General features: G+C 54.6%; 12 protein-coding genes across 12 annotated transcripts; 5 read left to right on the top strand and 7 right to left on the bottom strand.

Annotated features, from left to right (window-relative positions):
* On the top strand, positions 1 to 2,826 carry JCM15063_002377 (exostosin family protein; the record flags this gene model as incomplete). Its single annotated transcript, XM_076681496.1, has 5 exons — positions 1 to 1,035; positions 1,100 to 1,737; positions 1,814 to 2,035; positions 2,107 to 2,429; positions 2,496 to 2,826. Coding segments are annotated over 5 exons (2,549 nt in total), but the record flags the coding sequence as incomplete, so codon positions are not given.
* A 141-nt stretch (positions 2,827 to 2,967) lies between these two features.
* JCM15063_002378 (uncharacterized protein) lies at positions 2,968 to 4,328 on the bottom strand (the record flags this gene model as incomplete). Its single annotated transcript, XM_076681497.1, has 4 exons — positions 2,968 to 3,282; positions 3,353 to 3,588; positions 3,659 to 3,811; positions 3,911 to 4,328. The coding sequence occupies 4 exons, from the start codon at positions 4,326 to 4,328 to the stop codon at positions 2,968 to 2,970; spliced, it is 1,122 nt and encodes a 373-aa protein (XP_076531359.1).
* Positions 4,329 to 4,647: 319 nt separating this feature from the next.
* On the bottom strand, positions 4,648 to 7,269 carry JCM15063_002379 (alkaline phosphatase; the record flags this gene model as incomplete). The annotated part of the gene is made up of 9 exons (XM_076681498.1): positions 4,648 to 4,753; positions 4,816 to 4,874; positions 4,951 to 5,240; positions 5,311 to 5,375; positions 5,435 to 5,722; positions 5,795 to 6,383; positions 6,457 to 6,706; positions 6,784 to 7,062; positions 7,132 to 7,269. 9 exons carry the CDS (start codon positions 7,267 to 7,269, stop codon positions 4,648 to 4,650), a joined length of 2,064 nt encoding a protein of 687 aa, XP_076531360.1.
* A 637-nt stretch (positions 7,270 to 7,906) lies between these two features.
* On the bottom strand, positions 7,907 to 9,237 carry JCM15063_002380 (YqaE/Pmp3 family membrane protein; the record flags this gene model as incomplete). The annotated part of the gene is made up of 6 exons (XM_076681499.1): positions 7,907 to 7,926; positions 7,993 to 8,622; positions 8,682 to 8,805; positions 8,871 to 8,937; positions 9,009 to 9,097; positions 9,169 to 9,237. 6 exons carry the CDS (start codon positions 9,235 to 9,237, stop codon positions 7,907 to 7,909), a joined length of 999 nt encoding a protein of 332 aa, XP_076531361.1.
* Positions 9,238 to 9,371: 134 nt separating this feature from the next.
* JCM15063_002381 (uncharacterized protein) lies at positions 9,372 to 11,054 on the top strand (the record flags this gene model as incomplete). The annotated part of the gene is made up of 5 exons (XM_076681500.1): positions 9,372 to 10,223; positions 10,304 to 10,408; positions 10,476 to 10,541; positions 10,609 to 10,783; positions 10,858 to 11,054. 5 exons carry the CDS (start codon positions 9,372 to 9,374, stop codon positions 11,052 to 11,054), a joined length of 1,395 nt encoding a protein of 464 aa, XP_076531362.1.
* A 333-nt stretch (positions 11,055 to 11,387) lies between these two features.
* JCM15063_002382 (uncharacterized protein) lies at positions 11,388 to 12,622 on the bottom strand (the record flags this gene model as incomplete). The annotated part of the gene is made up of 2 exons (XM_076681501.1): positions 11,388 to 11,735; positions 11,813 to 12,622. 2 exons carry the CDS (start codon positions 12,620 to 12,622, stop codon positions 11,388 to 11,390), a joined length of 1,158 nt encoding a protein of 385 aa, XP_076531363.1.
* Positions 12,623 to 12,992: 370 nt separating this feature from the next.
* Positions 12,993 to 14,929, bottom strand: JCM15063_002383 (UDP-glucuronic acid decarboxylase family protein; the record flags this gene model as incomplete). Its single annotated transcript, XM_076681502.1, has 7 exons — positions 12,993 to 13,343; positions 13,431 to 13,543; positions 13,641 to 13,817; positions 13,906 to 14,050; positions 14,124 to 14,190; positions 14,265 to 14,677; positions 14,759 to 14,929. The coding sequence occupies 7 exons, from the start codon at positions 14,927 to 14,929 to the stop codon at positions 12,993 to 12,995; spliced, it is 1,437 nt and encodes a 478-aa protein (XP_076531364.1).
* A 268-nt stretch (positions 14,930 to 15,197) lies between these two features.
* HCR1 (translation initiation factor eIF3 core subunit j) lies at positions 15,198 to 16,288 on the top strand (the record flags this gene model as incomplete). Its single annotated transcript, XM_076681503.1, has 5 exons — positions 15,198 to 15,213; positions 15,319 to 15,596; positions 15,665 to 15,770; positions 15,835 to 16,202; positions 16,283 to 16,288. 5 exons carry the CDS (start codon positions 15,198 to 15,200, stop codon positions 16,286 to 16,288), a joined length of 774 nt encoding a protein of 257 aa, XP_076531365.1.
* Positions 16,289 to 16,390: 102 nt separating this feature from the next.
* JCM15063_002385 (adenylate kinase family protein) lies at positions 16,391 to 17,634 on the bottom strand (the record flags this gene model as incomplete). Its single annotated transcript, XM_076681504.1, has 9 exons — positions 16,391 to 16,414; positions 16,497 to 16,637; positions 16,720 to 16,800; positions 16,871 to 16,908; positions 16,992 to 17,125; positions 17,182 to 17,186; positions 17,253 to 17,317; positions 17,387 to 17,528; positions 17,614 to 17,634. The coding sequence occupies 9 exons, from the start codon at positions 17,632 to 17,634 to the stop codon at positions 16,391 to 16,393; spliced, it is 651 nt and encodes a 216-aa protein (XP_076531366.1).
* A 384-nt stretch (positions 17,635 to 18,018) lies between these two features.
* JCM15063_002386 (uncharacterized protein) lies at positions 18,019 to 18,901 on the bottom strand (the record flags this gene model as incomplete). The annotated part of the gene is made up of 4 exons (XM_076681505.1): positions 18,019 to 18,351; positions 18,437 to 18,539; positions 18,609 to 18,703; positions 18,773 to 18,901. 4 exons carry the CDS (start codon positions 18,899 to 18,901, stop codon positions 18,019 to 18,021), a joined length of 660 nt encoding a protein of 219 aa, XP_076531367.1.
* A 248-nt stretch (positions 18,902 to 19,149) lies between these two features.
* Positions 19,150 to 20,079, top strand: JCM15063_002387 (uncharacterized protein; the record flags this gene model as incomplete). Its single annotated transcript, XM_076681506.1, has 1 exon — positions 19,150 to 20,079. The coding sequence occupies one exon, from the start codon at positions 19,150 to 19,152 to the stop codon at positions 20,077 to 20,079; it is 930 nt and encodes a 309-aa protein (XP_076531368.1).
* A 75-nt stretch (positions 20,080 to 20,154) lies between these two features.
* On the top strand, positions 20,155 to 23,072 carry JCM15063_002388 (uncharacterized protein; the record flags this gene model as incomplete). Its single annotated transcript, XM_076681507.1, has 6 exons — positions 20,155 to 22,229; positions 22,305 to 22,446; positions 22,519 to 22,690; positions 22,766 to 22,798; positions 22,867 to 22,957; positions 23,030 to 23,072. 6 exons carry the CDS (start codon positions 20,155 to 20,157, stop codon positions 23,070 to 23,072), a joined length of 2,556 nt encoding a protein of 851 aa, XP_076531369.1.
* Between the last annotated feature and the right edge of the window lie 91 nt (positions 23,073 to 23,163).

The raw sequence follows: 23,163 nt of genomic DNA on the forward strand, positions 1-23,163 counted from the left end.
AGAACGAACCATTCCTCGCGATGGACGACGCTTCGACTGCCATCATCCAGAGCGCGAGGATGCTTGATGTCGCCTTCAGCAAGAACTACCTTCGCCCTCTTGGCTTCGTCGCAGAAGTCGGAGTTGTTGGCCCCCCTCCCTCCTCTACTCAATACACCCCCCTCGGACAAGCCGCACGCGCCGCACTTGCTTTGACCTTGTCGCAGTCGCCGTTCTCCGAAATCTTTGTCGAAAAGACTATCCCAGCAACAGCTTCGAACCCTCAGTTCCACAACAGCGAAACCGCCCTGCGCAAAACCGCCACGAAAGTGCTCGGCTTCACGCCCGCTATCGGTGTCGAAGGAGCGATCAGTTCGTACATCAAGTCCATTCTGCGGCTGCAGTCATCGCACCTCTCGACGAAGATCAACGTCGCCTGCTCCTCGCCACCGTCGACTCCCGTTCTCGAAGAAGGAGTTCTCGCCCTTGGCGGCTGTAACACGCAGCTCCTGACACTCATCGAAGGCGCATACTACACACTTGGCTGCTCGCAGGGTCTCGAGGGAGACCATTCAGAACCCCTGGCGATCGTGCCTGCCGTGCCTTTCAAGGAAGGGGTGCGGGGCGTCGAGATAGTCGCAGAGCGGGGACTCGAAGGCAAGGTCGACATTCAGATGCGGTGCCCGGTTGTTGACAAAGACGGCAAGCTTGTTCCGGGCAAGAGCGAGATCGTCATGTGGGCCGATACGCCTGAAGGAGGAGAATTCGCCGAAACGTCGAAACCGGGTGCACACCCGATTGCCGAATGGTACACGGTCGACTTTGTGCAGAGGGATGCGAGAAGCTTCACCTTGACGCTGCCCCCGACGGAAGGAGTGCCCGAAGGACAAGAGCCGAAAAGGCGACTCACCCTCAAGGACCCGAATAGCTCGAACCGACAGATGCTCTTCCAGCCCGTCGGAGACGAGGCGAGAGCATTGCTGTGGAAGTTCAATCCAATCTGTTGCGCTTCCGACGGCAGAAGGAAAGACGTTTGGGACTTCTTTAAGGAGGATCGTGAGTTTCCCTCGTCGCCCGTCATGAAACCATATGTCTGCTGACAAGCTATGCAATTCGACAGCGCTTCTCACCTCGCAAGTGACTTATCCGTCGGAAGATGGAAGAACGACTCTCGCCGCTTCCACGCTCGTCACAAAGCGGTGCGGTGACTTGCGCGCGGAACATGACCAGATCGTCAAGATCGAGAAGAAACTCAAGTCTCTGTCGAGCAAGACCTGTCAACCGACTTATGGCGACATCAACGCGTGGTCTCCTAAGGATCTACCGACCTGCGCTGTCGATTGTTCGGCTCCCGTTCCCTGCTTCGCTTCCGAAACCTGCAAGTGTACCCGGGACCGCTGCGGAGACGCTCGAGCGGTTGGACCATTCCCCTCCGTCGCCTATTCCGAAGAGAAGTCATACCCCGCGCCCGACAAGAAGGTGCAATCGTCGCTCTCAGACCGAGTAAAACTCATTACGTGGGACTCGCTCATCCTTCCAGGAGCAAAAGATGCATTCCGTCGCCATGTCGACGCTCTACCGAAAGCTCACGTGATCGAGCTGCCCGACACGATCGACAATCATCTGAAGAAAGCCGCCTGTTACGACCTCGAAAAGTCGCCGCTGCCTTTCATGGGAGACCACTTCCTTGTCGAGGCTCTCCGAAATCGCAGTGTTCCGCTCGACAAAGCAGAATTCGTCATGATCCCTTACTATCAGGTATGCCCTCTTCTACAGTTGGCACAGACTCGGGGTTGGTGAAGCTGATGGATATTTCTTCTCGACTGTCTCGCAGGGCTGTACCTTCAACTATCTGCAAGAGAATCCGTTCAAGAAATTGGCAGACACTGTCAATTACGCCGAGCGATCGATCGCAGCCTCGTCCCAGATTTCGGCCGACCAGATCGTCTTGCCTTTCACGCATGACTTTGGGTCCTGCACTGGATGGTGGCCTAAACTTGGAGACGTGCTCGGACACTCGCCGCCGTCGCCAATGAACCAAGCTGTCGCGTGGCAGGTACGCATACCTCCCTTGCTTGGCACATAATTTGAACCCTTGTGGCTGATTTGATATTACAACCTCCTCAGGTCAACGGCGATTTCAACACGCGATGTGTCAAGCCCGATCGCGACGTTGTCATCCCGGCAGTCACGAAGCACACGAAAGCACTCTTTGAAACATTCAGTGAGCCAGCCGACATCGCCGCGGTCAACACGCGCAAACATCTCGCTTTCTTCGCTGGTGGCGTGCGAGGATTTGGTGCGATTGTGAGGACGAAAATCGGCTGTGGTCGAACAGGACAAAATGCAGAGAGCCAGATTTTGTACCAGCAATTCTCGCCAGGTCAGCGGTACCTCGGAACGCTCAACTCTGCAAAATTCTGTCTCTTGCCCCGCGGTATTCCTGCATGGTAGGTCTCAACTCGAATTGTGCACTTCCGTTCGCTTGTTCATAGGCTGACACGCGCGCGAAACAGGACGACTCGAACTTTCGAAGCGATCTACGCAGGATGCATCCCGGCATTCATTGTCGATCGCAACCTGTTCCCGTTCCAGGACATCCTCGACTACTCGCGATTCTCGATCACGATCCCAGAGAATGAAGCGCACAAGGTCGAGGACATCCTGTCGGCTTACACGCCCGAGCAACTCGACAGCTTGCAGGCCAACCTCGTCAAGGTTCGGGACGCGTTCCTGTTCCGAGACGGGTACGAGTGGGAACGCAAGGGACCACTCTTCTTCTCGCTCGTCTCGATGGCGATGCGATTGCCATTGCAATATCCTCAGGTCGGATCCTGTGCCATGTAGGATCGAACGCCCGCACAGATGGCTGTACTTCTTGATTCGATCTTTGTGTATTTGTCGTCGACTGCATCGGGTTCTTAATTTATCTGTTCTCGCATCTCCTGCATACCCTTCTTTGTTCTCGGAAATCCATAGTTCGTTTCCTCAGCAGCGATAATTGAATTCGCGCACGAGGACTTCGCGTATCGGACCCGTCTCAAAGACGATCCACTCGACGTCGTACTCGGTTCCCTTGATGCCTTCTTTCGAGTAGAGCTTGGCGAGTTTCTTGCCTTCCGGGTGGACAGGAGCGTGTTGGTCTATCGCCGGAATCCCGTGACACAAGGTTCGTCGCGCACCGTTCGGCAACAGGATCGAGACGAGGAAAATGTTTGCCCAAGGTGCTTTGGGATGAAAAGAGTTGTAGAAATCGCCCGCGGTGATATCGTCCGGGCTCATCGAGGCGATCGAGCAGTGAATCTATCGAACCTTGCGAGAGTGTCAGCTCTGGCGCTACATTGAGGGGGCTGTGTTGATGGCTTGGACGAACGCAAGGGGTCCAGTAGCCATCGGATTGATCAGCATTCGAGTGATCAGCGATAGCGAAACCCTCTTCCTCGACTCGACGATACAGCGTGAAGCCTTCTGGTGGGTCCGCATAGATTGCGAGGTCACCAATCGGCATTTTCTCGAACCGGATCAGGAAGGACTCGTTGGCGGACAGCGAAGGTGCGGTTGACCCGTCAAAGAAAGGAATCACGATCGGAGAGCCTCCTCCACCGAATCCTGTCGAAAATACGGGGTATCGGTATTCAGTGCGTATCATTGAGAGTATAAGCAGGATTAAAAAACGGACCAACGTCCATGAAGATGCGATGTTCGGCTCCTGGCCAATCGACGAGAAGTGCCGAGTGTGTCGTATGGCTCCACCAGTGCCCACTCACTCTCGGATCTCGTCCGCGGTGCAAAAACACTCGAGCAGGTAGCTCGGACACCGTGAAGCCGAAACCTACCATCGCAGGAAAAACGGTCAGTACGATCAGAATCAACCTTATTCCAGCAAACAAAGCGCGCTGGAGGGAAGAATGCGAGCTTTGTCGGAACTCACCCCGTAGCAATGCCGTGACAGATTGATTCAGAGCGTAGCAGTACCCGCCCCCTCCCGTTGGTAGCCCGTTTTGCCCAAGTTGTTGCTTGCCGTCTTTGCCATTGATGCCAACGATCGTCTCAAAATTGATGCGTCCAAGTTGCATCCCAGGTCCTTTTCTCCATTCGATCGGAGTCGAAGGTGATGCGCTCCAATCGGGAACATGGATCCGGCTCGAGTCGTAGGGGATCCGCACATGATGTGCGAGCAAAATGCGCGACAGGAGCTCGACTGACGGACTCCTGTAGGCGAGTTCGGGATCGAGTCCAAGTCGATTGAGATACAGCTGCGTGTCGACCAGGTTCAAGCATGCGAGGACGGGTGGAACCGTTGTTGTTACGTAGACAGAAGACTCTGGTCGCTCGCTGACGGCTGTCATTGTCGGTACCACTGCCATATCGTGTGACTTATCGAGTAACGCCTGTAGGGGTCACTCAGCGCGGCGAGTGCTAGACGCAGAGATCGATGGGAACAAGGAGGATTACGCGCGGGTGGAGGCCCGCTTTAACCCATGCAAAGGTGCACGTGCGTCGCGCGAGTCAAGATAGGCATTTCCCTCTCTCTATAACCACTATCTCGATTGAATGTCCCGATGACTAAAGAATGTACTGTCTACTGCGAACGCTGAAAACTGAAAAATGTAGTTCCTGTCCCTTTTTGTGCTGGTTCCCATTTCCCCTAAACGCAAATGTTCGACCTCAAAGCTTGACCTGACCCCGGGGCTTTGAGGAGCTGTACGTGACATTCTTTGACTTGCCGAGATCGAGCACTCGAGCGATGTGATTCGCAATGTCGGGAGAATTCCTGAAGCATTCCGTTGTCAGTTACTCAATGTTGAGAACTCCGCAGGAGAACGCGTAACGCACATGATACCTCGGAAGTCCTCGTGACCGGGACCCCAAGAGTACACATTCACATCCGAAAGCTATTGAGCCAAGTAGAAATCGCGTTAGCGCTCGGATCTTGTTCTGGCAAGGAAGGGCAGGTAAAGAAAAGCTGACCGAATGTACGCCCTGGTCATCCGTAACTGGGAGGTTTCCAGACAAGAAGAACCCATCGGGCGAGTCCGCCTCGTTCGCCGAGTACGTGCCATCGGCGTTCTTGGTCGAGGTTTTGCGCGAAGAGTTGTGCACGCGGAAGTTCGAGTATGTGTCGACCGTCGCGGCAAATCCCCATGCCGCCGTGTATCGAGGGTCCCAGGTAGCGGGAAATCCGTTCTCCGAGTACACCGTCTGGTTCTGAGGGTTGACCCCCTGAGGGACTTGGTAACCCGACAAGCCAGATTCTTGGTCTGCACAGCGTCGAACCGAACCAGGGTGAGCGGGAGCTCGCGAAAACCGATTTCAAGGGAAGTGGCTTACAGGTTCCAATTGCCTTTCTCTTGCCCGCGTTCGTGGTTTGTGCACTCATATAAGCAGTGTCGACACTATTCACAGAGTGCGTGAGCGGCGATATCGCTTCAATGACCTGAATTCGAGTGCTTACCTTCCAAAGACATCAAAGCCATGCGCGTGGTCACTGGTGACGACGAGCAGAGTCTCGTCCGCGATGCCAAGCTTCTCGAGGTGCTCGAGCACATTCTTGACAGTGTTGTCGAGCTCGAGCAGTTCTCCCATCGCTCGTTCCATGTCGCCCACATGCATCTGCTTGTCGACAGAGGCGGCTTCCGACATGAGCATGAACGGGACTCCTTCCTTCTTGGCGCGAGTCGCGAGAATATCGATCGCCTTGATTGTCATTTCCTTCAATCCAGGCGAGTCGAGGTTCGGCGCACTGTTTTGATCACGCAAGTTCAATGGTCAGCAAATGAGAAAGGGGTCATATCTGCGAAGATTCGGCACGTACGTAAAGGTCTCGTTCTGCTTGTTCCACGCACCGTACGAAGCAGTGTTGTTCAGGTTGTCCTTGAAGATGTGACGATCGAGCCAAGTCGGCATAGTCGAGGTCGAGAACAATCCGAGCGCACGGTCCTGGTTGTTCAAGTCCTGCAAGGTCGTGTTGTCGTGCACGAACTTGTAACCACGATCTTGCCAGCGTTTGATTTGCGAAACGTTGCCATTCGAGGGTTTGGCAAGGAAGTCACTTCCTCCTCCAGCGAAAAAGACATCGGGTCCATCCCATTGAGTCCACGAGTGGTTCTGGCTGGCTCCGTTAAGGTACTGTTCGATGATGTAGTCGTACTGACCTCGTTGCGCGGTGTGTGCGCACACTGCAGCAGGGGTCGCGTCCGCACCGTAAGCAGTCGTGACAACACCGACTTGTGCTCCGTAGATGCGACGACCTTGTTCAAAAATGGTCTCGAAACGAGGGTTGTCGAACGGTTTGCCAGTCGAATCCGTGTAGGCGTTGAGAGCGTTGACGGTCGATTTCTTGCCCGCCATGAGTGCCGTCGCCGAGTTGGCCGAGTCCGTGATGTAGCTATCGAGAGAGTGAGCTATCAAAGGAGGTCAAAGGGACGTACGTGAGCGGGTCGACCTCGAGCTGACGTAAAAGGGTTCCAAGCGCACTCATCTGGATGCCAAGCCCTTCCGACTTGTCGAGCGCCATCAAGCTCTGGTACTTGCCATTGATCGTCTTGTGACCAATCATGCGAGCTGCCGTGATCATTGAAGGTGCCATACCGTCTCCAATCATCAAGATGACGTTCTTGGCTTTACGCTTCTGCGCGACGGGCAAGACGGTCCATTTTGCCACCGTTTCCATTCCGCCGTTGTACTTGAGCTTGACATAGTAGTCTCCTGGGTCGTACAGAGCAACCTTTTAGAAACACCGAGTATGTCGTCAGTCTACGTCGCTTCTTGAAACCAAAGGGGAAAAGAAAAAGGAAATCTCACATGTCGGTAATCGTGCGAGACGACATTGACGAGGGTCGCCGTATTGTTGTCTTTGTAAAACAAATCTTCAAAGTACGTGAAATTGTACGAGTTCACAGTTGGCTTTTGGTGGTAGTACTCTGAGAGGGGTTTCGCATCGGAACAATCGTCCTTGCGAGAAATCGTGACGGCGAAATCGGAATCGGGGACACCATTGTTGTAGGGCGAACTTCCATTCACGGGAGCTTGAACTTCGACTCTGATGTCGAACACTGCTCCAGGTACAAACTCGACCATGTTCTTATGAAAAGGGGACGAGATTAGCGGATGTGTCAACAGGGAGTGTTACAACTAGGTTTGGGAACTCACGGGAGGAAACACACAACCCAATCCAGGACATGCTGCCGTTTTTCGGAACGTTTGAGCGCGAACGGTAGAAGCCGCAAAGAGAGTGCTGACAACAGCAAACGTCGACAATCGCCGCTGAGCGTTGCTTGATCTAGTCATTGTGGATGGTCGTTTGTAGAGAGAGAGAGAGAGTATGTGTGCACAGCGGTCAACCTGGGAGCGACGGCAGACTAAAAACATTCAAAGTCTTGGCATCCATGCGGGCAATGAGGCCCGAGCACACGTTCTACCCTAAAACGTGCGTTCCGAAATTCGAAATTGCCCCGAGCCATGGTGGGACACAAAACTCCGAGCCTTATGATCTTGACGAAGAGATACAGCATACACAGTCACAGCAGAGAGCGCTCGAGGCGAGGCCTCAGACAAAGTTGTCCGAAGCTGCGAAAGCATTTCGACAGGAGAAAACGTGTTTGCGAGGGGCGCGCCTACTCAATTTTCCCGCGGGCAAAGCATGTCTGCGAACGTGTCAGGCATAGAGATTTCCTTGACGGATCAAGCCCGGGCAGCGGAAGCGCAACAAGAGCAAGCGAAACAAATCTAGTCGCTCGCTGCACCATGCATTTCCCGCGAGATTGGGCGTGAATAAAACATAGTTTCCATCGAGAATTATATACGCTAGTTGTACAGGTCTCATCAGGGAAGCGATCGGTAGGAAGGGAGAAGGCGATCAAGCCAATGGTCGTAGAAGTCAGGGGTATCATAATCGATGCTTATCCAAGGGTCTCTCAGGAAACGATCAGAACGTGTGATTCAGGACTGCCGCCAGAACCAAGTTCGAGGTCAGTTTCAGAGGCGCTTGATGGAAAGACACGGGCAACTGACAGGCTTCAGACTGCTTGGGCTTGGGTTCCGAGTGATCTCGGGTCGAAGAGACCGGCGGTGGTCGAGAGGTTGCCCACGCATCTTCGGGACCTTCCTGTTCGAACGCATCGAACCTTTCTTCCCTGCGACCACCGGACCTCGTTCCCTCGTTGATCTCGCGTTCGAAATCGTCCTGGTAGCTGTCCCTCCTGCGCGCGAGTTCGGACGAGCTCGTACCGGGACTCGGAGTCGCGGCGTATCGATCGCGGTGCTTGCCGAGCAAACCCCCCATCTTGCTCTTCTTCTTGCTACCGGCTGAACCGGTACGTCCTAGGGCCGAACCGGAACCTCCGAAACCCGAATCTCCCGCAGAAGGATAGAACTGTTCGTTCTCGAGCGGATCGGGCTCGTTCACACGACGGGATCCACGTACTTGAGAACCTCGCGAATCGACCGGTGCGAGATTCTCACCGTCGCGCCAGAGTCCCCCTTCGGGTTCTCCTTCGACTTCGTCGTCGTCGACGACGTTGTCCCACGGTGCGAGTCCGTGGTGTTTGCGTCCGCTCGAACCGCCAAGGCGACCCGACACGCGTGCCGGTTCGGGTCCACGTCCGTCCCACTCTTGTCCCGGAATCGCATCGGCGCCGCGCTCTGCACATCAAAAATTGGTGAGCTTGGGTCCGAACATCGTACGCTCGAAAACGACTGACCATCGTAGCGGTTTGCCCACTGGTGTCGACCGCCTCGAGGGTCTTTCACCTCGACGAGTCCAGCGCGTACTGCCCATCGAGGAGTGCGCGCTTTCGTCTTGTTGTTGCGAATGTTTTGGCAGTACTAGATCGGGACGCGGGACGGGGTGAGCGGAGGAGGCGAGAGTGGAGACACGGGCGGAGACTCACGAAATTGTGACCATGACCGGGAAAGTAGCCGCAGATGGTCAGGAGGATGTTGAGGAAAAAGTCAAAGCTGGGGAAAGGGGAGGCGAGTCAGCCACATTGGCAGTCTCACTTGGGGAACGGAGGCGAGGGCAAACGGACCCGATGCCGAAGCGGACGAGGATCGCGAGCGGGGGCAGGAGCCAACCACACACGACGATGACTGCGTAGAAGAAGTGAGAGCGTTTCGGCTGGGGGTACAGAGAGGGAGCGCTGCGTGAGTTGGTGATGACGGCGCCGAGAGCGAGCCGAGCCGACTCACCTTGAACCCCTTGGAGCCCTTCTTGGTCGCCGCGAGCTTTTTCTTGACGTACAGGTCCGCTTGTTCCATCGTCGTCGATGAGGTCGAGTCGAGTGGGGCAAGAGCGGAGAGAGCGAGGCGCGAGAGGTTGGAAACTGAACGTGACCGTCTCATCGCTTCGAGTCCCGCCCAGAGCATGCCTGCCGCCTCGGATCGCGATCGAGATGGACAGCATGGTCAGCCACCCGCATGACGACCTCCACTCGCGAGGGTACGACTCTCGGCATCACGCTCCAGCTGCGCATTCGTCGTTGCCGTTCGAGCCGCTGCCCGTCGACGACTCTGCGCCCAACACTCCCCCACATGCCTACTCGAGCTACAACTACCTGTACCCGAAGGACACCTCGCCGCACCCGTCTCCCGCGATGACCCACACGGCCTCGTCGTTCCCGCCTCTCGCTCCCGCTCCTGAGCCAAAGCCGCGCTCGCGGTGGGCCTCGTTCTGGGCAACGTACAAGACGACGAACCAGCTCTCGTTCCTCGCCGTGTTTGGCCTCCAGGCCGTCACCGTGCTCGTCATGATCCTCCTCATCTACATCACCATCCACAACAACATTGGCGACCTGCGCGCATCCGAGCTCCTCGCGCTCGATCCCCAACTCGAATCCGTCGCAACCTACGTCTCGCTCTTCATCCTCGCCGTCGTGTTTGAACTCCTCGTCATCCTCGACGCGTGCCAACAGAAAAACATCATTGGCATCCTGTGCATCGTCATCTTTCAGTTTGCCCTCCTCGTCTACTCGGCCGTGCTCCCGCGCCAACTCGCCAATGCCCTCGACGGTTCGAACGCCGACACGCCGACCGTGCGCCATCTCGTTCAGATCTACGCCGTCGTGATCCCCGCCGTGATCGGAGCGTGCTCCCTCGCACTGACGTACCTCGCGTGGCGCCTGTACGAAGAGTTTGGCTGGGACGTCTTCAAACGCATCGGAGCCGACATCAAGATTCGCAAATGCTACCAGACTTACGAAATCTTTGTCGCCGTCCTCAAGTTTGACGCGTACGCTTTCATTGGTGTGAGCGTTCCCTTCACGTTTCTCTATCTGTTTGCCTCTTGCCCGCGTTGTCGTGCTCACACTCTGATCCCCGTCCCTAGTTTGAGATCCAGTTCTTGGTTCTCGTGACGGGAACGAAAACCGCCGAATTCGTCCTGACCATCATTGCGCTACCCATCATTCTCGTCGCGCTCGCTCTCACTGCCGTCAGCTCCCAACAGGCTTTCCACGTGAAGCTCATCAAACCTGACTTGCCCACTTTTCTCCCTCTAGGTTGTAGTGCGTATCGAATCGAGAACCGGGGTCTACGCTTCACTGCTATGTCAAACCGCAGGCATGGTAAGCACTGCTCAACCTAGTCTCAACTTTGAACATCGAGTGGTTGACCCACCCGACGCGCTTGTAGGCGTATTTCGCATTCAAACTCGCCCGCATCTATTCGAATGCGGCAGGGGAACGATACGCGACTGCTCAAGCGACCCTCACCATGTTTTCAGTCATCAGTCTCGTCATGCTCGTCACGACTTTTGTCTTGACTGGATTGTGCATGTCGAATTTTGGTAGAGGACTCAAAGAGAGAAGTAAGATCTCCTCTCCTCCTCTGTTTTTCCCCCCTCTTTCCCTCCGTGCGACTACTGACAGTCGGAGGAAACAGTTCCTGGATACGCGTTCAATGGTGGTAGATCCTTCTTGCCAAACACCCACACCTACTCGAACCCGGATCGAACCACTTCAACAACACCTCGGTACAAACTCGAAGCTCCTGAACCCCTGTACGCTCAAGGAGGCGGAGGAGGAGTCAGGAGAGAAAGTGGGATGGGGAGAAGTGAGACGAGAATGAGTATCGATTAGAAAAACTGTCGATCGTGCGAACCTAGCCGTCTTCCTTGTACCGACATTCTTTCAACTGTAACACTCTTAATCTTATCCTCTTTCTCACTGGGCAACAAGTACGCGCGAGGAGTAGCTTCCGTATGTTGATTTTTATTCTATGATCGAATGGGTTTGCAACAACACTGCAGAAAGATAGAAATCGTCTCTACAACTTAATGACAAAGGCACCGCTTCAAGAACAAAACCCAATCTAACAGAAGTAGTCGGTGGAATTTTCTTTTCTCTTCTTGTCAAACTTTGTTCCAATGCAGCTCGAGAGAAAAGCAACAAAAACCTGAAGAATGGTTTCTGCTAGAACAATACCGGTCGCAGTTCCGGTGAAGTCGAGAAATACAACAACATGTTGGCGGCACGATCCGCGTCTTCTTTCGAAGCGACCAGCTCTTCAAGTTCTTCAGCAACTGTCGCTGCTGTTGTTGTTGAAGCTGAACTTGACTCAAAGCTGTCGGTCGTCGCGAGTAAAGGCGCATGGATCGCTGGGGCTACAGGATCGGGAGATGCGCTCCAAGTCGAGGTTGAAGTCGAACCCGGAGTCACCGCGGACGCTGCTTCGGAGTGTCGACTTGTCGAAATTGGTGCAGTCCGAGTTTCGAGTTCTTCAATTCGAGCTCGCAATTGAGCAATGTATTCGATCGTCCCCTGTCAACAACCTTGTCAATTATTGACAAGCCAGAGGAAAAAAATCCTCACGTCCGTCAAAAAAGACGCAAACTCACCTGGAGAATCTCGAGCTTGTGCAACCCTCCTCGTTCGCCATTGTCATCCGTGGTTGCAAGAGCCCCTCGCCTCCTACCTCGCTCCTTCGCTTTCGCAATCTTCCTCTCTCCTTCCTCTTTCAAAATCGGGACCGTTTCTTTGAGCGTCGAGAGACAATCGTTGATCTTTTCCCTTCTACGTCGTTCGATCAACGAGTGAGACACTTTGCGTTTCGAAGAACTACCTCCTCCTCCGCCTGTACTGCCAGAACCGACCATCGCGGTTGAACCTCCGATACTGTCCGAGCTCGTTCTCCTCGATTTGACCATCGAGTTTGATCTCTTAATCGATCCGGATCCAGTCAATCCAGGAAGAGGAGGAGGGGGAGAGAATGCAGGATCATCTGAATCGAGTTCAAAAGGAGAAGGCATTCGAGGGATTTTCCGGTTGGCAACGATCGCTGCTGACCTTCGAAGTCGTTGCGTGTACTCTTGCTCCCAACCCATCACGGTCTTTGAACCTTCCGGTCGACTTGACGGGTCTTCTTGGTCTTCGTGGTTCGGTTCAGATTTGGGGGAAACCGCAAGTGGGGGCAACAGGTGCGAAGGATGGAAAGCTCGTTGAGTCGGTGGAACTGGACCCCTTGACTGGTCATCGGACGAAACCGAGAGTGATCGTCGTCGTTTCTCGATACGCTCAGTTGGGGCCACGAGGGGTGGGGGTAATAACACGAGGTGATCGACGGGCAAGTTGGGCGCAAAGTGGTGAGGGATCCTGCTCGAATCAGGAGTTGGAGGCTGCCAAGTGTCGTGCTTTGGGATTGAAACCATCGTTGGGTAAGAGTAGGTACAGAGGAAGGTGGAGGAACCAGGAGAGGTCGCACGACTCGGAAATCGCTTCAAGCGAAAAGAACGCGAGCGTCGGGTGCACGTGGGCTCTGACCCCGTTAAGGTCCCCCTTTCTTTCTCGCGCGGAACCGCTCAGATTCCGAAACATCCGGGCTCTAATGGGTGTGCTGACTACAAATCTTGACTCGTGGATATCTGGGTTGCGACTGAGCACATGCAAGTTTGGGGGGCTGTGCACTCTCAAGGGCGTGTAATTCTCGAACTTTCCGGCTTTCATTCCCAGGATGTACAACAACAGAAGTGAACAGCTTCGAGAAATGCTTGAGGCGCTCGTAGAGCTAGTCCGATTAATTCAGTGATCTCCTTCTTCGAGGACGTTGACAAAGTATCGAATCGTCTCTTCCAATCCAGCTTTGACCGTCCATCTCGCTTCCCAGTTCAACACGTTCTTGGCCAGGGTCGTATCGGGTCTTCGACGAGGTGGATCATCGACAACTTTGTCGACAAACACGATCTCGCTCTCTTGTTTGCCTTCTGCGAGAGGCGGGATCGTACCTGCCAGTCTCATCTCCTTGACGAGTGCCAAAATCGTTCGAGCCCAATGTTCGACCGTCGCTTCATCGCTCGTGCCAATGTTGACTGGACTTTCAGAGTACCCCGATCCCATGAGCGCGATGAGCCCCGATACGAGATCATGCACAAACTGAGGTGAGCAACAAGCGAATAGATTAGGACTTCTGGCGATCACCCAAGCGAAACAAGTTGTCAAGAAGTAGGGAGAGAGACTGACCATGAGCGAACGAGTGGCCTGTCCGTCTCCGTAGATCTCGAGCGGTTCTCCCTTGAGCGCCGCGACCGCAAAGTTACTCACGAGTCGACCATCGTCTGGACTCATACGAGGTCCTACCATCGAAATAGTACGAGAAATAGCCAATTTGATCAGAATTTCATGTTTTTGAATTGACAGAGAAGGAAATGGCAGAGAGGAGAGAGAACATACCGAAACAATTGAAAATCCTCGCAACTCGGACGTCGACGCCATCTTGCCTAGCATACCCGTACGTCAATGCCTCGGCAACTCGCTTGCCTTCGTCGTAGCATGCGCGAGGACCGTTCGGGTTTACGTGACCCCAGTACGTTTCGGGTTGAGGGTGCACCTCGGGCGATCCGTACACCTCTGTCGATATAACACAAGCGAGAGATCGTCAGTCGCCGACCGTAGACCTGTACCGGATGACTTCAACCTCGGAACAGGACGGCCGTACCAGAAGTGCTCGAGAGGAGGAACCTCGCTTTGACCCGTTTCGCAAGACCGAGACAGTTCATGGTACCAATAAACGAAGTCTTGAGCGTCTTGATCGAGTTTTGTTGGTACGCTTTCGGTGAAGCAGGACATGCGAGATGGTAGATCTATGATCGGCCACGGACGCATGCTCGTCAGAAGGGGTGGTTTTGGTTCGGGTGGAAGCGGATCGAGGCTTACCTGGTCGACTTCAATCAGGTGCGGTTCGACGACGTCTCCTCTCACGAGCTCAAAGTTGGGGTGCCCTCTACCGAAAGTACGCGACGGATTAGCGCAGGGAACGTCACGACAGGGTGACTAATCGCAGGTCGAAGTGCTTACACCCAATGGGCAAGAGTTGTTTTGCTGCCACTGAAAAAGTTGTCGAGCACGACCACATCGTGTCCCATGAACATGAGGCGATCGACGAGGTGAGACCCAACGAACCCGGCGCCTCCAGTCACGAGGATGCGCTTGCGTGCTTGCCTTGCGAGGCGTTTCACCGGAGGGAAGGTTGTGCGAGTCGTGAAGCTGACCGCTCTCGGCCAGTCTGAAACCTGGTGCGGCGAGAAGCGATCGGAAGAGACCGAGACATCGCGTGAATGTCGCGAGAACGAATTTGAAGCCGATCCGAACGGCGATCCCGGCGCGCCTTCGCGAGGGTACGTCAAAGATGTCGGCGTTGTGGACGATTTGTCGAATGCAGTCTGGCCGGGAGGCGGTGAGAGCGGGTTCGAGTAGTAGACAGATTGCAACTGAAGGACGGATCGGAGGGGAATCAGCGGACGGCCTATTCCTGAAGGCACTGCAAGCAAGTTTTCTCTAATTTCACGTACGAGCTCGAGCGGGACGGCCCCTTCCTGATCTCCGTCTGAGCCTCCAACCGAGAGAATCTCGATACCGTCGCGGTCGTAGCTCGACGTGCTAGATCGGATCGAGGTCGGTTTGCTAGATTCCCTGCGGCGGTGCGACGAGCTTGCGAGAGGTGAGCCTGCGAGGTTCGACATTGCGATTTATCGGCACGCGGATGGGGAATGGCGGTGTCGGGAGAGGCTTGCCGCGGACACTTTGGCTCGAGGCGCGAGACTGGCTACTGCAGCGACGAGGCGGCGGATAGAAAGCACAAGTCGGCTCTTGCTGATGCCCGAGATGATCGCACGAGACGCAGCAGCGAACGCAGCGAAATGATGAAGCGATCAAAGATCCAGGATTCAACTCGGGGCGGCCGGGTTCATCTCGCCTCTCGATTACTCGCCTTGCACTGCTCGCGGAACCATGCCTAGCGACTGGGGTGAGCAGAAACGATCAAGCAACCAGCCCTCCGGATCCTGAAGCAGCTAATTGACCCTACTTGCATGAAACCTTTTCTGTCGATCTCTTCGGCACGCGTTCACAGACGCCTCCTCGGACGAAGAAGCTGCCGCTCCCGCACCCGCCGCGGCGAAGGTCCCTGCCGTGCCCGTCAAAAAGTCGCGCTTCGCCGACGAGGACGCGAGCGACGACGACGATGTCAAGGACGACTGGGATGTGTCAGAGTCCGAGGAGGACAAGCCCAAGAAGGTCGCTGCAAACCCGGCAGCGGTAGGATCGATGAGGAACAAAGGAGCAGTCAAGAAAAAGATTGCAGAGAAGGAAGCAGCCGAACGTCGACGGATTGAAGAGGAGGAGCAAAAGGTAACCCTTCTCATCCTTCGTTTCGACATCTTGGGTACAGGCAGACGGCTCACGATGCGCTCGAATAGGCTCGCGACAATGACCCAAACGCTCGTCGAGCCCGAACGCGCGCTGCCGAGATCGCCGCCGATATGGATTCCGCCGCGACCTTGTTTGGCGCGTCCTCGCTCAACGGTACAGTTGTTCGATCTCCCCAAGCTTGCGAGGGTCCAGAACTGACTCTTGCGTTGAGCGACAGACGACCCGCTCGCGATGAACTGCTCGTCCAAGGACGACTTCACCGCGCTTGCCGAGGCACTCTCCGACTCGCTCACCGACAAGCACGCCGGGTCGAGTCACTTTGCGTACTTTATCGAACACCTCACCCGAACATTGCTCGGTCCGGTCAAACCCGAGGACGCCAAGAAGGTGCGAGTCGCGATTGCCAAGGTCGTCGAAGAGAAGGAGAAAGCTGCCAAGAACGGAGGTCGAACGGGTGGAGTGGGAGGCAAGCCTTCACTCGGAGCGGGCAAGGCGCTCGCGCGTGGACGCGAAGACCTGTCGTCGTTCGGAGAGGCATTGGACGATGATGTCGCTGCGAACGACTTTGATCCCGACGATGATTTCGTGCGTTCCTTGTTTTTTATCCTTGCGCCGTCCTCTTGCAGTGTGTGACTGACGCTCTCTCAACCCTTGATCACGTTCAGATGTAAACATTCTAGACTTTTGACTGACAATCCGAAAATAATCTCTGCCTCGTGGGCTTACAACAACTTGCGATCTGACCTGCACGAGTGCTTTTCTTCGCCAAGAGTTTACCGTCTCTGCAAACTCGGGAACTAGGTGCACTCGCACGAGCGATGAATAATTCCGTCAGCATGGATTTTGTCCTGACAGGACGAATCGAGTTGGAGGCCTCACGCGCTCTTCGATGGCCTTCTCGAGTTTGGGCCAAATCTCTTTCGAACTCTTGCCTACAAACTTCATGACCGCACCGTCATAGTGCGCAAGCAAAGGGTCATTCTCGAAATGGAAAGATTTCAGTCGAGCTGCGAATGTAGTCTGTTGTTGATACGACCTAGATCAGCAAGTCTCGCTCTCTTAAAGACGGCGGACCTAGCTGGGGATTTGTTATAAAGCTCACCGCATTGTCGTCAGGTCTTTGCGAGAGCGGTTCACCCGTCACGTCGTCTTTTCCGGCAACTTGCGGAGGGTTGAATGAGAGCTGAAAATCGCAGGACGACAAATCTTATGTCAGTTGTTCCGCTGGAGTCAAGGTTGCGAGAATCATTCACATTGTAGGTGCGACCAGAGGGCAAATGAATGAACCGTTCTGAGTCAAGCGTGAGTGCAGCAGATACGCGATCGGTCAATTCCTTTTCGTCCTCGTTCAAAGCCGGATGCAAGGAGAGTTACCCTCTATCCGTTTGAGGATGACTTCGTCTGGGACTTGGAGACTCGCAACAAAATTGAGAGACTCGTTGTCTTTGGCGAGCAACTTGTCAAGCAAGACCGCTTGAGAGGCTTTGCGTGGGAATCCGTCGAGAATCCTATCCACAAAATGTTAGCCCGGGAGAAGCTTTCCCGCTCTATGAAGTCGACTGACCAATGCTGTTAGAAAAGAAACCACATTAGCTCTGCAAGCGCGAGTATCGAAATGAGCACGCGAAATCGCACCTTGTCTTTCAGCTTTTCGACTTCGGGTTGAACGAGATCGAGCACAATATCGTCGGCGATCAATTCTGTCATACAATTCTTGAAGTCAGCACTGGTAGAATTCCCTGTATGAATCGTCATACGAGACGACATACCTCCCGCTTTCATCTTCTTCTCGGCAAACGCTCCCAAACTCGAACCTTTGACAATCTCGTTTCTCAAGAGTTGCCCCACGACGATTGTCTCGATGTTCCATTTCTGCAACAGCCAGTCCGATTGAGTGCCTTTGCCCGCACCCTGTTCAAGAGACGATTGAACCAAAGTCAGGTTTCCGAGTCCGCGTTTTTGAGCCAGGATTGAAAGCGGAAAGCAAGAGACTGACTGGTGCACCGAGAAGAATCATGCGTAACTTCGATGAAGCGTCAGGAGCCGAGACCGTGGCGAGCGAACATCGTTGTACGTGCGAGACGGACGTTGGGGTAATCAGGTGGGGAAGCGGCCGTTTTGACACCTGGCGCAGACCCAAGCTCTGAGCTACTCTAGGCATGGTGTCGTGCGCCGAGATCCGACGGGATCAGAGTTGGTATGTAGAGCAAGGATGGTAGACGATAACAAGTGCATTCGCTCATCGATTCAACACAAAGAGTCGTACATTTCGGATTTTTGCGCGCGGGATGCAGCGCAATCAATAGTTTGTGATAGGATCAAGCATCCCAAAGAGGAAAGAGAGAAAAAAACAAGGAGGGATTGGAAGTGTCTGTTTGGGTCCATCGGGAGGTAGGTCCGCTCAGAGGATCGAGCATTTGACCTTTCTCCTGCCTCTTCTCGTTCCGGCTTGGGCGCGACTGCCACTCCCGCCCGAGCCAATCCCTCGCGAACCCAATGCCTCCCTCAACGCGAGGTCAAACACTTCCTCGACTCCTTGCCCCGTGATCGCGCTCACTTCGGCGTACTTGGCTCCTATCCGTTTCGCCACTGCTTGTCCTTCCATCGTTGTGACTGGGTGTCGACCTTGCGCTTTGAGGAGGTCGAGCGCTCTCGCGTCCGTGCGGAGATCCGTTTTGGTTGCAACGAGAATGATCGGGATCCCTTCGCAGAAATGAGCCACTTCCGGATGCCACTGTGGCAGAACAGAGATGTTAATCCTTGAAAGACACGGTATATATAAAATTCGCACGCGAGCGACAGGTGGGACCCGGACATACCTTGTCTTCGATGTTTTCGAGACTGACGGGAAAGTCTACTGCGAAACACATAAAGATGGCGTCGGTTTCCGGGTACGACAAAGGTCGCAATCGATCATATTCCCTGTTTACGCTCGTCACAATCAGCTCGTTCAAATTCAAGCCAGACGCGAACGAAGGAAGCAAGAATGACTCTTGTCCGGCCGTGTCCCATAATGCAAATTCGATCACTTTGTCCCCATACTGCTTGTTCAGGACGTAATTCTCAAACACTGTCGGCACGTAGTCCTGTCATGGGAACGCGACGTCAGGGGGTGGGCTCGAGGGATCAAGTGCAAGATCCGAGAACGAGCGTACGGTCGGGAAGCGCTTTTGCGAGTAGACGATCAGCAGGCAGGTCTTGCCCACTCCACCATCGCCGACACAAGTCAGTTTGAGTTTGATGTCGGGCCGTTGCACCGGAGCGTCGAGAGTGTTGAATGACATGTCAGGTCCGCGTCGTCGAGGTCTGCAGTCGCTCGGGTCGCACTTGAGTCTAGCAGAGAGTTCTTGAGGTGCTGGCGCAGGCGATAGACGGGTATCTCAGAGAGGTCGCTCAGGCAAACAAATGTCAACGCGCCGGACGCGCGTTCGCGCTGATCTCGTGATCTCGCTCTCGCTTTCCATCCTCTCCGATCCGCTCGGACAACTTGCGCTAGTAGATGACCGCGCCTTGTTGACAGAGCGCGAGCACGATGGAAGCCGAGCTACAAGGTGAGCGCAGGAAACCTCGCTGCTGGCTTCATCGCCTCGAATTGACCTCGCGTTGGCGATGCTGCGGACCCGAACCCTCGACAGAGCAACAAGATCGCTTGACGGGACTCGTCAATGTCCTCGGCTTCACCTCGCTCGATCACCTCGAAGACTTTGTCGTCCTTCACGGCGCTGCGCGAGTCGTGCCCGCCGCTTCGATCGCCGCCGCTGGAGCTTCGCTCCCTCTCGACGATACCCAGACTCAGACCAACACGCTCTACTCGGCTACAAGACATGCTCAGAGGAACGACGAACGAAGAAGGGAGAATCGGCGCCTCAGGAGCGAAGTCGACGAAGTCCGCAAGGAACTCGATTGGCTGCGCCGAGAGCACGAGAAGCATGTCGACGAGCTTGAGCGTCTGCGCAAGGACAAGAGGAAGCTTATGGACGAAGTAGACTCGGCCAAAGCCGCTGCCGCTGCCGGACCCACCGCTACCGCCACTGCCTGTGCTCGGACCGACGACGCGTACTTCGAGCAAGGGATCGCAGCACTCGTAACAGAAGCTCCAGCTCTGTACGACCAGATCGAAGAACTCGAACAGCTTCTCGTCGAGCTCGAGGAAGAGAACACCGGGCTCGTGCACGAGAACCATACGCTCGAAGGGGAGAAGTGCGCACTCGAAACCGAAAACCATGCGGCGTGGTCGTCTTACGATGACGCAACCGCTACGCTTGAGCAGCTGCAGCAAAGATGCGACCGAGCTGAGGCCGAAATGGAGCGCCTGAAACTGGTCGAGGCAGAATTCGACAACCTCAAAACACAGATTGGCACGTTGTCAGCGATTGCTGCTCGAGCGAGTCCCGCACCGCCACAGAGAGCGAGTAGTCGACAACCCACAGACCCTTCGGCAATTCGTCGCAATCACCCGTAAGAAACCCTAGGTTCTTTCGAAAGAGTTCAGCTAATAACGCCAATTACGCATAAATATAGCTTATCTCGGTCACGAATGTCAGGTTTGGCAGTACGCACGACTCCGCTCCCCGAGTCCAAGCTGCGCAGCTCTGTGCCCTCAACATCTACCCGCTTGTCCTCACAAATCGACCCTCCGACTCCCTCGGCTGCCACCAGCTCACGGCCGGGAGCGAATCGACCCACATCTGATTCAGCTCGCAATCAGACCTCGTCTCTGGCACAATCTGTTGATCTCTTGGACAAACTCCCCGTTCCTGCGAAACAGAGCAAGTCCTCGCACCATACACCCTCGACAAATGTGACCTCAGCGTCAGCGAAACCAACCGAAAATCTCTGGGAGCTAGGCTGCGGACCAAGTGCTACCGGAATTTTGCGAGTTAGCTGGATCCAGATCCGTCAAATCAAGCAATACCCTATGTTGCTCTCGGCCTACACTGCGGCCGTCACTTCCTTCGCAGGTCCGCAGAAATGGGTGGAGCGGATCCTCCCAAATCTCGACTCATCCGCATTGTCCTCCCTCGCTCCTCATCCGCTCGCGCCCGGCTATCCGTCAGAGGAATTCCCGCAATTTGACGAACCTCTAGCATTCGAGATGACGTTGAAGACCGACGCGCATCCATGGATCAAGGATGGGACATTGGAAGAGAGGTACGAGGCTTTGGAGGATGCCGAGAAGCGAGCTGTCAAGCGTTTGGCCGAGTGGAAACAATGGATCAAAGTGGCAAAACCGCTCGTGCAGGAACTGCTGGCGAAGGCGGGCAACACGTCAGCCCCACAGCAGACCAATACAGCCTCGATCGATACGCCGCAGAGTACAAGAAGCCTGGTCAAGAAGAGGCGAAGAATATCGAAGGAAGGAGGAGATCGCAAGCCGGGTCCTTCGACCCCCAATCTCGCTGGCAGAGTAGTCACCGACAACACGACCATCCCGATTGCGAGAACTGCCATCACTTTACAGGGTATTCGAGCCCAGTCACGATCACTTGCACCTGGACCGGCTGTCAACACCGAAGAAACACAGCTGCCTGCATCTCCGGAAAGGAATCCGATAGCTGCTCTCGACTTGGTATCGACGGCAAAGAAAAAAAAGGCCAAATGGAACCTTCTCTCGCCGAAGAAGAAGTGCAAACGGGAGACGATTCCCGACCATGCCACATTCTCCAAGGAGCCGGCCAACGTATCCCCCGCGATCCATGGTGATCCACGACCTGCTGCATCTCGCGGTGACTCTAACCCGGAGAGCGTACTCGAACGTGAGCCTGACACGCTCGAGTCCACCGAAGGAGAACCAGATACATTGCGATCAAGCTCCGATGCACAAGCACGGTCACGGCCTCCCCCGAATTCCCATTCTCCACAAAAGATTGACACGCCTGTCTCGTCGCCTGCTAAAAACTCTCCTCCCTGGTCGTCGTCCACTGTAGCGAACGATCTGGTCGAGGCCAGACCGCGCCCTCCGTTCTCGCCGTCCTATGCCGCCAAAATGCACAAGAAAGCTGTCGCATCATCACCGACTGTAGCTGCGACCACTTCTCCTCGCCCTTCTCCGTCGGCTCGAGCCCCGTTGCAGCCATCTCCCAGCCGTCGTTCACGTTCGACTCGATCGACTTCCTCGTCTCCACGTAAAGCAGGTCTGCCAATGCCTCCTTCCGCTCAACCTGTGTCGAGATCTCGCGAAACTGGCGAGGACTGTTCGAATCGAGGCTTGCTCTTTGGGCAGGAAGGAGCGACTTCTCCACAGAAAACAACTCCCAAAGAGGTTGAACCTCGATCGCCGGCAGGAATGCGCATCAAGATGGAAGAAACTGAGAACAACCCATTCCTGATCAGTCCTGTCGACTCGAACAATTTCATGAAGGCCGCTTCGCTCGCGGAAGGAAGCAAAAGGAAGAGCGCGGGCAATGACGAACAGCGACACTCGAAGAAAGCGAAGAAGAGCAAAAAGATTGAGCATGATGAGGATCTGGATACGGACGTCAAGCCTGTCGCCTATGAATCGGACTCGGAAGACAACGGAGTCTTGTCAATGGGCTCTCCAGACGAAGAAGGAAGGAGGCTTTGGAAGAAGAAAGTGCGCAGCCGTCTTCATGCCAAGGTCGTCGAAGGCCTGTACGTTTCTCAAAGATCTGAATCCAGAAGGAGTCGTCAAGAAGGCTTGCATTGACTGTCGCACTTCATAATCAGGCAAGCTGCAAAATCGCCCCAACTTCAGGTCGAGATCAACCCAGATCGCAATCAAGGGCAAAAGCACGCTTTCAAACAGACCGAACGCAAGAAATCTGTCCGACAAACGATGACTGCCGAAGCTTGCGGTAATTGCCAAGCCGTGAGTATTCGTCCTGGGTAAGTCAGCGCTGGTACCGGAAGCTGACGGAACAAATATACTCGCTCTTTCCAGTACTACGAACGCAAAAAGCAAGCCGTGCCCGCAGGTCACTGCAACCACGTTCATGCGCAAGATCAAGGGTCTCGACAAAAGAACAAGAAAACAAGCAACTACCTCTATGATCGAGCTGATGAGATCGACAAACGCATGCAACAAGACGGCCGGCATCGAGTAGCTCAACGCAGTACGCTATGTCGAAGCGCTTCTTGTCCTGGGTCGCTCCGTGTGGTCATACTGACGACTTACTCCTCCTCCACAGCTGTTCCTGACCCACCTGATTACTGGCAAATGGGTTCGGTGTTTCTCTCCAATCATTTGCGCAGAGCACCGATCAGCTGATGCAGGATCAACACTGGACAGGATTCCCCGACACTCAGCAAATTGAAGGCATCAATTTGCGAGCCAAGCAACAAAAAGCTGAGCTGGAACAATACAAAAGGATCGAGGCAGAGTGAGTCGTTTGTTCCTTTTAAATCAATGCGCCCGTCATATGGTTCTGACGCTTACGTACGTTCTCAAACAGAAAATCAAATGGGCTGTATCGATTCCGAAACGAAACGTCGTGAAAAACCAAGCTTGCAAACCCAATCTTGCGCTGATTCTCCCAAAACAACAAGAAACTCCTTCCTTCTGGCTCTGTCTCTCTGTAACCAGGTC

The sequence above is a fragment of the Sporobolomyces koalae genome (genome assembly GCF_050403365.1).
Source record: "Sporobolomyces koalae JCM15063 DNA, S_koalae_JCM15063T_v1_ctg74, whole genome shotgun sequence".
NCBI classification, from domain to species: Eukaryota; Fungi; Basidiomycota; class Microbotryomycetes; order Sporidiobolales; family Sporidiobolaceae; genus Sporobolomyces; species Sporobolomyces koalae.